At 37.6% G+C, this 16,597-nt stretch overlaps 1 protein-coding gene across 4 annotated transcripts in view; it reads left to right on the forward strand.

The window, feature by feature from the left end:
- The window catches only part of SGCD (sarcoglycan delta), a 943,518-nt gene that overhangs the window by 716,025 nt on the left and 210,896 nt on the right, over nt 1-16,597 (forward strand). For all 4 annotated transcript variants that reach the window (XM_078446222.2, XM_078446224.2, XM_060634806.3 and 1 more), the window contains one exon: nt 8,056-8,157. In XM_078446222.2, the coding sequence (XP_078302348.1) occupies nt 8,056-8,157 (102 nt within the window). The remainder of the gene's footprint in view (nt 1-8,055; nt 8,158-16,597) is intronic.

Consider the following 16,597-nt stretch of genomic DNA (forward strand, 5'->3'; position numbering starts at 1 on the left):
GACAGGGACCCCAGACCAGGAAAAGACATCTAACAAGAACCAAAGGGCTGGGGAGAGGGCCAGAAGGGTTAGAAAGAGCATTACTGCCCAAGGAAGGACATATGCAAAGACTTGAAAAGGGGAAGAGTTGGGAGAAATTGCTAGCATATTTTGTGCTGGAGAGAAGGGAGACTGGCAGGAGACGAGGCTCGAGAAGTGTGCAGGTGCCAGATGAAGACGGTGTTAAATATTACATTAAGGAGTTTCTCCTTACCTGTGCTGCTCTGTTCTGTCACATTTTACAGGCTGAGGAACTCCAAAGAAGATGGTTCAATACGTGAATGGCAGAAGTGACCATTTATAGATAGACTAAAGGGGAAAAAATTAGAGCAGTCTCCATATCTCTGACACTCTGATTCAATATTTATCAATCTTTTTTTTATTGCCTCCTCTCCCCCAGAACATTTTTAGATATATTTTTCCCTAATTGTTCCCCCACTCATGAATTTTTAATACTACACATATACTGTATATGCACTCTATACCTAGTCATGATTTGTGCTTTATACATAAAAAAACTAAGATTTTTCTTAACTCCCTCCAGTCACCAAATTTCACCCACTGGGGACACTATCACCTTTGTTGAGAATGCATGTTCTGATCTATTGGACTCTGCTCAAGAGATAAGCCTAGGTTTTAACATTTTGTAATCACCACAGTGCTCTTCAAAATGCACCCTTTAGAAGGAAGAAATTCTGTCATCAAATAAATATTTGCTGAGCCAAGCATTATTTTAAGAATTGAGACTATAGGGGTACCTGGGTGGCTCAGTCGGTTGAGTATCCGACTCTTGATTTTTGGCTCAGGTTATGATCTTATGGTTCTTGAGATGGAGTCCCATGTCAGGCTCTGCGCTGACAGCAGGAGCCAGCTTGGGATTCCCTGTTTCCCTCTCTCTGTGCCCCTCATACTTGCACTTTCTCTTTCTCTCTTTCAAAAATAAATAAATATAAAAAAAAAAGAATTGAGACTACAGTGAACAAAACTCCCGCCCCTCATACAGCTTACATTCTGAAGCAACCTGTGTATAGATAAAAATGGTTCACCCTTCAACAAAACCAAGTAATGCCTGCCATTAAAATTGCTTAGCAGGAGATAGGCTTGCAACTTGATTCCTAAAATAGAACTTGACAGTACTTCCAGCTTAGAAATATGCTGAAGGAATTAAAAACTTGTTTGATGCTAATGCAGAAGGAAAATCAGAAGAGCAAGAAATAGCAAGATCTTTAAATCAACATAGTACTAATTCCCAGCCCTCCTCCCCCCCCCCACAAAAGGCAGCAGAGTGTTTCACATCTCAGGAATTTGGGGACACCGCAGTGTTTTGCCAGCACCAGTGGGAAGGCCTCTGGGGACACTGGTGACTGTCTTTCATTGGCAGTGATTGAGAGAACCATGGTCCCAAGCATGTGGTCCTTTTAAGTCTGGGAAGGGGACCTCTCTGCCATTGCTGTGGAAAGGAGACTTTGGGGAAGCTGGAACCCCACAGCCACTTCCTTCTAAGGTCGTATCCCCTCCTGGGGACCCTGGAAGACAGTGGCCTCTAGAATTCATTGCCTTGACAAATCTCTTGTCCACCCACCCCCCCCCCCCTTTGGAAAATCTCTCTTTCTCACCTCCCTTCCTAACATAGTCCATTCAGTGAGAGTTACCTTTCACAAAAGATAAGAAACCCCACTGCTTTCAGGCTGCCTATGCTCCTTTGCTCTCAAAATCTCTAAGCCTCATATTTACAAAGCCTAGGAACCTATTTGAAATGGCAGTGAAAGTAGCCAGGGGTCAGCATGAGAGCTGGGAAGAAAGAAACAAATTAATATTTCAGTCCATTGTCCTGCCCCTCGGAAATCTCTTTATTTATTCTGTACTCATTTTGTAGAAAACTGTCCATTTGAAACAACCAACCAGTCTCGACCGCATAAAAAAGAAGAAATGTCATCATTCTTGGACCAGCCCAAAGGGAGAGTCTCTGGATTGTACCCACCTCTGCTCCCATCCCCACCCCCAACCCCTCTTTCCCTCAAAAGACCTTACAGGGAGGCCATTCTAAATTTGAGAGAATACTGAGATTTCCTCATGTACTTGTGAAAAGCCCTGTGTGCCAGGCATGTGGGTAGACAGTGGTGTGCTGCAATATATAGGACAGGAGAGGCCCTGCCCCAACTGGGATGACAGTGGGATCCTGACCCCCTACTTTTGTTTTGAGCATGCTTTATAGACTTTAGGACCACTAACTGGACAGATCTGGCCCTGTGGAGCCCAGCTTTCTGGCTGCTAGAATTTTTATGCTTGCCTTTAAGAATACTGAAGTTTTACCATTTGAACAGGGGGACATAAAGCTCTGTTTCCTCCTAATTACTTTTGAAATGACTGTGAATCTTCCATCTAAATGCCTCTTTTGCATCTTACTGGGAGGAAAATTTTGCTTTAAAACTGACCTAAAGCTCCTATCTTAATAATACTGATAGCTTCTTATGTTTGCAGTTAAAGGTGAAATGTTTTAAATAAGGCTATTCTCAAGTTGTTTTGATGTGTATCAATCCAGTCTAATTGTTCCAAAGCCATAAAGAAGATTCTAATGTGGGAACATATGTAATTGGACACTCTAATTTGTATTATATTTAGAATATAGGTGCCAATAACAAAAAATTATACTACTTGTAGACCTTTCCCGCTAATACTTTAGGCAGACCTAGGGATTGGGAAGAAGACTGGAAAAATGAAGTGATGATTCACAAGAATAGGAAGAACTGATAACTGAATGAAATGGTAGAGATCTGGCAAGTTTATGTTAAGTTTCCTACCAAAAGAGGTATTAAAGTAAATGTCAAATTACTGTTGCAAAGGAATCCATTGCCTGTTGGATGACATGAGCATTTCTCAGATGTTGGTCATCTGGCTTCTCCTTCACTCTGGCTGTGTGCCACCTGTATTATAAACTGTCTCTGAGGAAGGATAAAGAGAGGCCTTCTTTTTTTCTGACTCCCCATGGTTTGTAGCACACGATTATGTACACAGCAGTCTTTCCAGAAATAGCAGATGATTCATTTTGCTTATGCTCCTTGGCATGGAAAATAGTTGGGTTATAATAAAGAAATTCTGGACCCCGGAAAGAGAGAATAGAGGTGTTTGACCATAAGAACAGATGGCATTATTCTTGCAGTTGGAGAGGGCCCTCTGTACCATCACCGAGCGCTCTCACCAAGTAAGTGATAATCAAAATGGCAGAATGCAATCCAGCAGATACTTACATATATTACTTTTGCAAACATTAGATGAGGTTAGAATAATGAGTAGAGCATATAGTCTGAACTGGAAAGACTTGGGTTCAAATTCCTGATCCTGTAATTAACTAGCTGTGCAATTATGAGCAAGTTACGGATCAGTATATTTTTTCACCTGTAAAATAAGGAAAATAAAGACTATATCATAGGATCATTAAGAAGATGGCATGAGATGATATGTGTATAGCACTTAGTATATGACATGGGTTATTGACACATGTTACTTTTTAAAGCAACTTACTATTTTGTAAATAAATCAGTGAGAACTTACTATTTTATAACAAGTTTTCTCATTACAATTGCTATTTATAGAAAATGACACACTACAGACAAGCAAAAAGAAGAAAATAAAACACTCATATCTTAGGCATGTAAAGATTTTCATTATTAACATTTAAGTATATTTCTCTCTAGAATTTTTCCCCTATGAAATTTCTTTGAGAATTTTTCCTATGTGCACATATGATTGTATGTGTGTATCTGTATGAATATTTATATATAGTTATATAAAAATGGTAAAAATGCACATATATTTCTTTATTGAGTTATTATTTCATTAATAATGGATTATGCAGCAGCGCCTGGGTGGCTTAGTTGGTTGAGCGACCAACTATTCATTTCAACCCAGGTTCATGAGTTTGAGCCCTGCATCAGGCTCTGCATTAACAGTGAAACTTTTGGGTAGTTTTTAAGTTTTAATTTTTTTTCTCATAACTGGCAAGGTGATGAGCAACTCAATAAATAGCCAAATAATTTTGCATTTATAGTTTTATTTCCTTATGACTAAATTCATGAAGAAACATGGTAGTTTTCAGTAGAAATTCAGAAAAATGAAATAAAGCATGGAAAACACAGAGTATAGTAATAAGCACATAGTAAGTTACCACTAAATATTAAGAATGGCAGATCTATACACTTTAATAAGAGGGGAGGGAGATAGATTTTATCTAAATAGGCTTGCTAAATTACCCCAAATATAATTTTCTATATAAGAATGTTTAGCCGTTCTTATCTAACACACATCACACAAACAAACCAGTTTAGTTGGTTTATAGATGTCAGGTTTAGTACGTGTTTCTATGAAAAGGTCTGTTTCTCCAACTAACAAAAATCATCAAGAATAAACCAAAACAAGATAATTGACATATACTTTGGGGGGTGGGGATTGGGTGGATGTCAACTTTTTCTTTTTTTTTCTTTGGTTGTGGATTCTACCTGCTGCTAGTGTGATATGAACATACCCTCAGCCCATTGCTTCTCACACTGGGTTTGAATGCCCAGTCTGGGACCCTTTTGGCAGAGCTGTCCCCGCAAGTACCAAAAATAGAAATATACAGATGGCATGCTATCCATGAAAGGACAATATTGACCTGAAAAATCTGTTCTCATCCACAGGCTGAAGTGCTGTTATGAAGGAGGGATGGGGAAAAGTGCCCATTTCCCACATGGTCATTCAATACCCCCCAATGTGGTGTCTGTCCTGAATATATTGATGGACAGACCCTGTGGCAGTGCCAGAGAGAAGAAATGGTAGACTCAATAGGAACTTGAGGAATCTGAGAAAATGTAACTTAGTGAAATAGGCTGGGTGTGAACTGGCAAACTGAAGAGTATATGGTCCCTAGCATAGCCTAGGTCAGCTACTCACTTCCAGCCAGTGGTGACTATGAGAGAAGGCAGGCTCAGGTTTCCCAAGGCTTCCAGCTTCACAGGAAGCTGAAAACCTGGAATTTTTATTTAAATCTTTCAGTTTTCACATGTTTGGGAAAATGTAGGAATAAATTTTTAAAAAGTGTGTGTGTGTGTATGTGTTTTTATATATGTCTGTGTATATTGTTTTATTAAAATGGGTCTCTGGCTTGTTAACTGCAGATATTGAAACTTGTCAGCCTCCATAATTGCTAAAGCCAGTTCTTTAAAATGAATGTGTGTGTGTGTGTGTGTGTGTGTGTGTGTGTGTGTGTGTGTTCATTCTGTTTCCCTGGAGAACACTGAGTGATACAGATACACACCCACACTTATTTGGAAAAAAGGAAACATGGTGGAAGGACAAAGAAAGAAGCTAGACTTCTTTGAATACATCTTGATTTGTAGATTTGACTTTGGTGCCACCTAACAGTTCACAGAACTATAATACAAAATTGAACCTTAAAACATTCATGAAAAATTGAGAGGTGGTGGGGAATGAAATGATTAAACCTTACCAGACAACAGGTTGGTGGCATAACCTAACCATACATAATGGAATTGTTTCAAGTGGTTTTGAAATCCGGTCATTTGACCGTACCTTCCTAGTAGGATGTGCTGTAAGGTTGTTTTAAGACAAATTTTAAATTGCTCTGCTTAATCATAATGTTAGAATAGTAGTAACTGTATATTGTAGGTTAAAGCAAATGAGTAATCATTTTCTTGTTATTGAGAACACAGATTTTTGGTTTGAAAGAAAGGTAATAACATTGTCAGATCTATGATATTAAATGGAAACATTCAAGTCCTAAATTTGAATTGAAGTTTAATGAGAATTCATAGTTTATTCTATTAAAAAAAACAACATTCAGAACTTATTCTCCAGCTGTGTCCACAGACACAAGGATCAACCCAGTAGCAATGAGCACCCGAAGCTCTCAGTTTGTGGTTTCTAATTACTACTTACCACAAAAAGGTGCCACAGGTGTTCTTAGTAGAAATGACTAGTTCCAGGCCTGGGACAGGATGTTCTGTGAAATAACTCTAGATCATTTTGTCATACCAGAAGCATAAGGTCCATCAAAGACTACTGGGTCATATTAAAATAACCTAGACACCAACTTGAAGAGGTTCCTGCTGACCAAGGGTAGCACAGTTAGAACTTCAATAGCAATAAAAACTACACTGGAATGACGCAAGTAAAAAATGTCCATAATGATTCTTAGAAAAGAAAAAAGAAGCACTCATTGGTTATCTTCGGAGGATACTAGGTGATCAATATTTTGAGGATCAATAAATAAAGGAGGAAAAATCAAGCACCTTTCAGGTTTTTGTAAACCATAATTTAGGGTAACAGTTGATGAAATGCACTTTTTCCTGATAGAATACCCCAGCTAATACATTAAGAAATAATAGAATTAGTTTATCACCAATTTGAAATCTCTAGTGAAGTAATATATCCTCTGGGCAAAGACCACCAGTGGCTGATGACATCACCATGGAAGACATTGTATGTCTCCTGACAGAGCATGTATTAGAAAAATAACCTCCAGTTCAAAGATGTCATTGTCCCAATCTCAAAACCCCTGAATATGTCACATTGCATGGCAAAAGAGAAATAACATTATGGATAGAATTATGGTTGCTAATCAGATGAGTTTAAAATGAAGAGATTGTCCTGAATTATCCAGGTGTGCTCAGTGAAATTGCAAGGATCTTTAAAAGTGGAAGAGGGAGGTGGAAGATTCATTGTCAGAGTCATCCAGTCAATGTGAACTTTGAGGATGAAAGAGGCCATGAGCCCAGGAGTGTGGGCAGCCTCAAGGGCCTAGAAAAAGTCAAGAACTGGATTCTCCCTTAAAGCCTCCAGGAAGGGGTGCAACAGGCCTGCTGGCACCTTGATTTTTGCCCTTTGAGTCCTGAATCAGACATGTACAAAACTGTAAGATAATTAATTTGTGTTGTTTTAAGCCACTGAGTTCGTGGTTATTTGTGATAGTAGCAATAGAATACTAATATATTCCATTTCTTAGAATGTGTTCTTCCTATAAAACTGAGTTCTCAAGACTCTTGATCTAACTACCAATTTATAGGTAATACAGGAGACAGAAGAACACATTGTGTGAAATTATGGGAATGCTCAACAAAATGTAAACTCTGGGCAATGCTATCACAAAAATGATATGTTTTCTTTATCAAATAAAGTATGTATATGTGTATGGATGTGAGAGAGAAACTGACTGACTTAGGAGACTTTCAGGATATGACCTAGTATTTCATGTACCAACTAATTATAGCAGGGAACTTGATCCAAATAAGCAAATGTAAGGAGAGAAAATTTAAATGAATGAAATTTGAACATTGACACTGAGCATTAAATGATATTAATGATTTTATTTATTTTTTGTTGTGATGGTGGTAGTGATGGTTATATTTAACCAAATGAGATGAGTGTGGTAGGTAAAGTAATAAGGATAGCCATAAATGGATCATTGTTGAAGACAAATGACAGGTACACAGGTGTGTGCTATTTACACTTTCTATTTTTGTATACATTTTAATATCTCTGTAATAAAATGTTGGTAAAAATGTTGGTAACTAATTTGACTTCTTAAATATTTTGTGAGAAAAACATACCGTGTCCAAAAACTGGATTCGACCATGAGGCTACCAGTTAACAATTTCTGCATCAAGTTTTGGAAATTGGACCTTTTTCTTTAACCTGGGGAATTATCTTTTTCTTCTATCCCACTCACCTCCTGGCTCCCTTCTTTCTGCACTTCCTAGCAAAAGGGCTTCCTTCATCTGTGCTAGTAAATGACTAGGGGGCATTACAGATTGCTTGGAATAGAATTTTCCCAGAATAAGTGAGCAAAGAGGGTAATATGCATAATTGCATTTAACAATACTTCCTAGTATTTTATTGGACCTCCTCTCATTTCACCCTCTCAAAAAAAGGGGGGCAATACTTCTGTTTTTGAAAGCCTGAGGTTTTTTCGAAATATTGGCTAATTGCATTTTCTATGTTATCTCTGTGCTTCTATTTCAGGATGGAATGGGGAACTTGAGAATCACAGACAAAGGTCTAAAACTAGAAGGAGACTCCGAATTCTTGCAACCTCTCTACGCCAAAGAAATCCAGTCCCGACCAGTAAGTTTCTGCTGCAGGAAAAAGGAATGGTTGTTTCTCTTGACTCTAGATCTAGGGAAATTTATCATCAGCCATCAGCAGAGTATAGAGGATTATGGGAAGGAATGGTAATATAGGTAGTGAGATATGCTCATATCTGAAGTCTCAAGCATAAGCACTGCTGTGGTACCGTAAACGATGATGATGACCTCTCCGAGCCTTTCTCTATTCCTGCCAAAAAGAGGGTAATAACCTCTGTTAATGAACTTTTCTAGATTCTGCTGCAAATAAACCAAGAAAATAAATGTGGATGTGCTCTAGGTACTATACAAATCCCAAAAGTATTGCTATCATTTTTTAATTGCCAAGTGCTTTAGATACTATCTTTAGAAACACAGAACTAAAGAACTAGAATTTTGTTTTTCATTAAGAATTTGGACAAGGTAGCCAAGGTTGGTTAGAATCAATTCGGTAATCAGCAACCACGCTCTGAAATGGTACTAATTACTCTGATCTGGTATTAATCTGGTATTAATGCTCTCTGTTCCATGTACTTTGCTGCTTTGCAGGCATTACCATTACCTAATTTAGTAACTGATTTGTCAAAAACACAGATTTGTCCATAGGGTTGGCAATTATTGTCACCTCAATTTTACAGATTAAAGAATTGAGCCTGAGTGAGGTACTGTGCTCAAAGCCACACACTTACGAAGTAGTAGACCAGGGACTCCAGTGCAGGAAATCGAATTCCAAAATGTTTCTATTAACCAGAGTCTCCTACTTAAGCTTTTTCTCTCATCTGTTATTTTTGTCACAATAGAAGTGATTTCTGGTTTGCTTTTATTAAGCAATACGATCAGAATTAATTTTTGCTTTTGTGTGTTTTTTTCTTCTCGGTTGTTTCTTTGGCTTTGTTTCTGTGTTCGTCTTTTTGGTGGGGTGGTGGAATTTGCTGTCTGAAAAGGATTGTTAATGCATTTGCTCTTCTGGGATTGGTTCATGCCCACCTGCAAACAAAGAGTAATGTGAAAGCTCCCCAAAGCGTTATTTGCATGGCGTGCATCAATGGGCATAATTAATGAAATTCAGCAACTTTATGCAGTGGGTACTTTTATCTGAATGCTGTCTAAACTACTGAATTCTGTTAAACTGGATGCAACTACTGAATTGCCAATAAGTTTACTTCCTTGTGTGCCTAGTAAAACGGAGGGAGTCGTGATGTTAAAATTATCAAAAAGAGAAAATCACTTCAGCAACCCAATCAGTGATTATAAAATTTAACTGGAACTCATAGCACACTGAGTTAGCACTAAAGTACAAAGAGTACTATATTTATAGTATCTCTCATCTTTGAAGAAATTACATCCTAGAAGGAATCATGAGATAAGATTATAATAAAGAGGGCTGAGTGATGATTCCATGTTTAACTGAATGGAAATAGTCAATTTCCAGCATTTAAGAAATCACTCTTAGAAGCATTGCTTCGATCTGTATTTATTTCTCCCAGCCTGGCAAGTTGGTTAAATTATCTTTTGAGTTACTAGTTGTACTTTAGATTAATCTTACCTGTATTAAACTTGTTTTGAGTATTGTTGGCACAATGTTCTATTAGTTTCAGGTTAAAAAAAGTGATTCAACAAGCTTATATATTACTCTATGTTCACTGCAAGTGTATCTACCATCTGACACTGTACAACATTATTATAATATCATTGACTATATTGTTTATGCTGTATTTTTTATTCCTGTGGCTTACTCATTCCATAACTGGAAGCCTGTGTCTTCTAATCCCTTTCACTCATTTTGCCCATCCCGACTCACCGGCTTTCTGGCAAACGGAGTTGTTCTCTGTATTTATAGGTATGATTTGGTTTTTTGTTAGTTTGTTTAATCATTTGTTTTTTTCAGATTTCACATCTGAGTGAAATCATATGGTATTTCTTTCTCATCTGACTTAGCTCACTAAGCAGAATACCCTCTTAAGTCCATCTGTGTTGTCACAAATGGCATGATCTCATTCTTTTTATGGCTGCATAGTATTTCAGTGTGTGTATGAGTATGTGTGTGTGTGTGTGTACCAATCTTCTTATTCTGGATTAAACTTTTTAAGTCACTAGTTTTATAATTTCCTTCTACTGGTGATGACCTCTTTATTTGTAAAGGGCCAGATATTTAAATATTTTAGACTTCTGTTTTTTTTTTCTTCTTTACACCTCTTTGAAAATGAAACATGTTCTTACCTTGAGGGCCACCAAAAAATAGCCTGTAGGATAAAGCTTGCCAAGCCTTCTATATTAGTGATATTTCTGTAAATATATAAATGATCTGGCTAAGCAACATATGGTACAAGAGAGCAGATTTTTTAAATGTTTTTAATATTTTATTTAATATTTTATTTTATTTAATATTTTATTTTATTTTACTTTACTTTACTTTACTTTATTTTATTTTATTTTATTTTATTTATTTTTGAGAGACAGAGTGCGAGTCAGGGAGGGGCAAAGAGAAAGGGAGACACAGATTCCAAAGCAGGCTTCAGTCTCTGATCTGTCAGCACAGAGTCCGATGTGGGGCTCCAACTCATGAACTGTGAGATCATGACCTGAGCCAAAGTCAGACGCTTTACCAACTGAACCACCCAGATTTTAAGATCTGGGTAGAATAATTGATTTTTTGCATAAAATATCCTGACGTAAGTTTCCTTGGTGTAGAATTAGAGTCATATAAAGGAATTGAAAAGTGTGTTTCAGAAGACTTGAAAGGGGATACAAGTACATATCTTAGGCCCACGTGCAGGAATTGAACTTTTTGCAAATTTTTAGCCAGCGAATCTGAAAATCAATGGCCATATGATACCAAGTCAAAGATATACTTGACAGAAACCTTAAAAAGTAATGATAACTTCAAAAGTCTTATTTTAATATTGAAAAATCAGTGAGCTAAATTCCATGCTTTCTTGTCATCACTTAAGGAAACCAGAGTGTCAGAATTGACTGTCTTTCATTGTCCTTAGAAAGTATTCTCCTTTCAAAAAATAAATAGTGAATAGAGCTCTTTAGCTATTCTGACAACAAAATAAATATCTTCTCACTGAAGAAAAGAAAGACCTACAGATATGCATATATTACAAAATCTGTCCGTAAATCACATGAGCTGTTGCTGAAACAGTGCCCGTACCTATTCTTCTCCGTCACGCGCTACCTGCAGGTTGCAGCCATCATCCTATCCTCCTTCACCTACACCCTTGCAATGTCCATCTCTCTCTGCTACCTTTCTCTCTTAGCCTCACATCTACATTATAGCCAAAGTGGGTGTTTCAAAATGTCAAGTCTCTCCACCTCTTCCCAAAGGATTCTCCATCCTCTTGCCATTGCACCCGGAATAAACTCCTGACTCCTCACGAAGGCCTAGAAAATTCTCTCCTAGATGTTTTTCATAGAGGGCTCCTTCTGGTCATCCTGTTCACAGTTCACGTGTTACCATTTTAGAAAGACCTTCCTCATTTAGTGTAACAGCATATGTGAAACATCACCCTGGTTTTTTTTTTCTCCTTGTAACTGTCATCATTTGACATTCTTTCTTGCTTAAGAATATAAATTAGGAAGAGCAGGAGATTGTGCAGATTTCCCCCACTATATACCCTAACCCTATTGCCATTTCCAGCACATGGTATATGCTCAGTAGATATTTGTAAAATTGAATAATAAATCATTCAAAATAAAGTATCACTTAAATCTGTTTTGCAGAGGAAGCACTCTTAACAGTTTTGCATACCAGGGCGGCCGGGTGACTCAGGTAAGTGCTCAACTTCAGCTCAGGTCATGATGTCACGGTTTGTGGGTTTGAGCCCCCATCTGGCTCCACACTGAATGTGCAGAGCCTGCTTGGGATTCCCTCTCGCTCCCTCTCTCTCTGCCCGTCCCCCATTTGTGCTTTCTGTCTCTCTCAAAAATAAATGAATAAACATTTTTTTTTTTGAAAAACACCAGGTTAGGCACACCTGGGTGACTCAGTCTGTTAAGCGTCTGAATTCGGCTCAGGTCATGATCTCACAGTTTGTTGGTTCAAGCCCTGTGTTGGGCTCTGTGCTGACAGCTCAGAGCCTGGAGCCTGCTTCGGATTCTGTGTCTCCCTCTCTCTCTTCCCCTCCCCTGCTCATGCTCTGTCTCTGTCTCTCAAAAAGTGAATAAACGTTAAAAAATTTTTTTTTAAATATCAGTTCAGTGTACATTTTTAGGCATTTCCTACAAGTATATTTTTTAAATAAAACCATACTTTGCATACTCTTTTGTACCTTTTTTTCTTCCAAATAATATACTAACAGTAAATTTTCTGTATCTAAATAATTTTTAATAGTTTAAGAGCTTTTTTGAAGCATAATTGATATGGAATAAACTACACCTATTTAAAGTGTGTACATTGAAGTGTTTTTGCATACACACACACACACACACACACACACACACACACACATGAAGTCATCACCACAATGAAGATAATGAATATATCTTTCACCCCTAAGAGTTTCTCCCTTACCCCTTCATAGTCCCTCAACCAACTACCAATATGCTTTCGGTCCTGCATGTTACTTTGCATTTCTTAGAACTTTACTTAAATGGAATCATACAATTTGTGTATATGAATAATTTTAAGAATACATTGTCCACATCACTTTATCAAGATCTTTCAACCATTTATTTAATATTCAACTTAAAGAAGATTGTGTGTGTGTGTGTGTGTGTGTGTGTGTGTGTGTGCGCGCGCATTCGCATGTGTGTGTTTGCTTGTCTGCAATTGCTTTGTCTTGGTTGGGCTGGGGAGAGATAGTGGAAGTGGTTCAGGGCATAGACCTTGAGTATTACCCTTTTGGATGATATCAGAGCAATGAGAAGGGACTAGAGAATAACACACTAAGCATGGCATCCAAGGTAGAATTGGTATCTCTTTGGATGTTCACAAAAAGTAAAAGCAGATATGCTAGATCCAAAAGGCAGAAGAGCGATATCGGAAGCTGGTGACTTAATCTATAGGGCTCCCCTTCTTTCAAGCACAGGGGCAATTGCCCACTGAACAAAACTGGGGTTCTGGTAGCAAGGAATGTGTGGAGGGCCTGTTGGATAGGCAACCAATAGACTTTGCCATCCCTACTGAGTTGTAACCTTGCAGGGCACTCGCATGAACCTCACACGTAGCAACTTCCCTTCCTTTCTCCATTCTGGCAGTTTCAGCTTATTGGTTTTTTGCTGATGCACCTGACTATTGCTTCAGCCACCCCTGGGAGGGTCTTTTCAGAAGAAGTATCTGCAGTATCATTTCCCTGTAGATTACACCTGCCTTTATTTCTTCTGCCCATTGAGAAGAGATCAGTGCCCTGTTGAAGAAGATTACTCAACCCCTCTAAGTGAGGATAACTAATGGAAGTATTGCTTTTGTGTTTCATTGATCTGAAAGGAATTGGGATTGGTTAAGCAATCCACACAACGTTCAATACTATATCTAATTTCATTATTGAAGGTTGCAACCCTGTAAAGTCACTACAAATTGATTAGTGTGATAGCAATCACTTTGGAAGATAAATTAATGAGAAAATGTTCATCCCTACAAAAACTTGCATCTGGGAATTAAATGAAAGTCCCAGGACATGCTAGCATTAGCCACATGGATGCATAGCTTCTGTAAGTATCGTGCCACTCAGAAAATAGATTGAAAAGGGCACACACTAAATTAACTATTCTACCATGACATCCAAAGACCAGCCTGTCTCTAGAAATACTACTTGAATGCATTAGCACAGAATTTTGTAAAGTTAAGGGATATAATGCCAAAAACATTCTGCGTTTAAATGACCATTTCAACATGATGGTACTTTTTTCTTCTTAATTATATTTAAATCCATGTTAATTAACATATAGTGTAATAATGATTTCAGGAGTAGAATCTACTGATTCATCACGTACATATAACACCCAGTGCTCATCCCAACAAGTGTCCTCCTTAATGCCCATCACCCATTTAGCCCATTCCCCCCACCTACCTCCCCTCTAGCAACCCTTAGTTCTCTTTATTTAAGAATCTCTTATGGTTTGCCTCCCTCTCCGTTTTTATCTTATTTTTCCTTCCCTTCCCCTATGTTCATCTGTTTCGTATCCCGAATCCCACATGAATGAAATCATATGATATTTGTCTTTCTCATCCTGCTGGTTTTGCTTAGGATAATACACTCTAGTTCCATCCACATAATTGCAAATGGCAAGATTCCATTCTTTTTGATTACCAAGTACTATTCCATTGTGTATATATACCACAGCTGCTTTATCCATTCATAATTCAATGGACATTTGGGCTCTTTCCGTACTTTGGTTGTTGTCAGTAGTGTTGCCGTATACTAATAGTGCTGGCTATTGGGGAGCATGTGCCCCTTTAAATCAGCATGTTTGTATCCGTTGGATAAATACCTAGTAGTGCAGTTGCTGGGTCATAAGGTAGTTCTATTTTTAATTTTTTGAGGAATCTCCATACTGTTCTCCAAAGTGGCTAAACCAGTTTGCATTCCCACCAACAGTGCAAAAGTGTTCTCCCCACACTCATCAACATTTATTGTTGCCTGAGTTGTTAATTTTAGCCATTCTAACAGGTGTGAGGTGGTATCTCATTGTGGTTGTGACTTGTATTACCCTGATAATGAGTGATGTTGAGCATCTTTTCATGTGTCTGTTAGCCATCTGGATGTCTTTGGAAAAGTGTATGCTCATATCTTTTGCTCGTTTCTTTACTGGAGTATTTGTTTTTTGAGTGTTGTGTTTGATAGGCTCCTTTTTAATTCGTAAATACAGTTACAAAGTTTTGGCAAGTGCTACTAGTAGATAGGTTGAATGAACTAATACTAAGGAAACCTTTAACCATAAAGAATCAGTTTGGACAAAAGTAGCAGATCCCTACTTTGGAGAGACTGCTCATCTTACTTTGCAGAATGATGCAACTAGATGGTGCTTTTACATAACTTCCCGTGAAGTGACAAAGGAAGGGACACTAACTACTCTGGGTAGCTACTCTTATAAGTATGTTGTGCCAGGCCTACAGCAATGGGAAAGTTGCAAGTGAATTTCTTTCTTTCTTTTTTTTTTAAGTGAATTTATTTCTATACTCACTTCCAACTGTACTTGGGCTGGGCATAGGGGTCCTAGCCCATTACTATATGGAATTTAGAAGTTTAGGAGAGGAGAGGCAGAAAAAGAAGTTGGAGGAAGATAAAAAAATCAGTTTACTTTAAGAGAATAAAGTAGAAAATTATTATATTAGACTTGAGATTTATATGTCTTTTAAATTTCCTTATAAAAACTCACATATTTTTAAGATGTCTTTACTTACTAAAACCTGTGTGTAGAATTATGATATCAAAACTAAATGTGGTTCTTAAAAGTTGCCTGTTCCAAGAGACGGTATCACACCATGGCTAAACCCCTGTGCTATATTGTTGAACTTGGATGGCAGCAAGTGCTACCATTTGACATATGAGTGATCTTTGAGAACCTTCATAATTTGGCAAATTCTTGTTTTCTTGCTTGTAACATTGGTATTCATGGCTACATCATGGTGGTTGCAAGTAAGATAATGTTTGTGAAGTGCTTAATACAGAACTTGTCATGAAGTAAGTGTTCCAGGAATGGCGACTCCTGCTCTCACCCATTGCTGATGATGATGACGACAGTGATGATGACCATAACAGTGACAGTAATTTCCACTACCAGCATCATCGTCATGTGGCCCGCATAGCACCTGATGTTTGAACTTGCTCTGAACCAGATGGTCTTTCCTCCTCTTCTCAAATGTCATCTTAATGACAAACTCATTGCCCTCCAAGGAAATCTATTTCCTGTTAAATAGCTTTTAATTTTAATTTTTTCCTTCAGTGAATTATACTCTTCCAATGTTCAGTTCATTTGTTTCTCATCTTCTGCTTATATTGTTTTAGTACTGGCACAGTCTTTATTTTTTCTTTGTCCAACCTTTCTGAAAAAAAAAAAATACTTTTATAGCACATATCAATTACCTTACAAATGCTTATACATTTTGATCCAGTAATGACATTTCCACTCATTTTATGATCTATAAAGAGCCAAATGTAATAAAATATTTAAATATTAAAACACAAACACTGGTGTTGTACAAAAATCAGGCTAAGTGTTGGTTCATATTAAAGTCTGAACTCCACATATAAAATGGGCTTTGAGGGTATACCACCTTATCAATATTCATGCAAGTTGAGAACATACTGCATTCTCCTTGAAAGTCTGAGCTGGTCATTCTCACTGTGGACTTCTACATTTGGATCTTTCATCTCTTTGTTTTATGGAAAGATGAGTTTTTTTTAATTCCATTCTGATTTTAGTATTATATGAATTAAGAGTTTTTCCACCAGCTAGAATTCCCAAGATCTATCTGGGGTGGAAGTTGAAGCCCC

This window comes from Panthera onca, chromosome A1 (genome assembly GCF_046562875.1).
Source record: "Panthera onca isolate mPanOnc1 chromosome A1, mPanOnc1 haplotype 2, whole genome shotgun sequence".
Lineage (NCBI taxonomy): Eukaryota > Metazoa > Chordata > Mammalia > Carnivora > Felidae > Panthera > Panthera onca.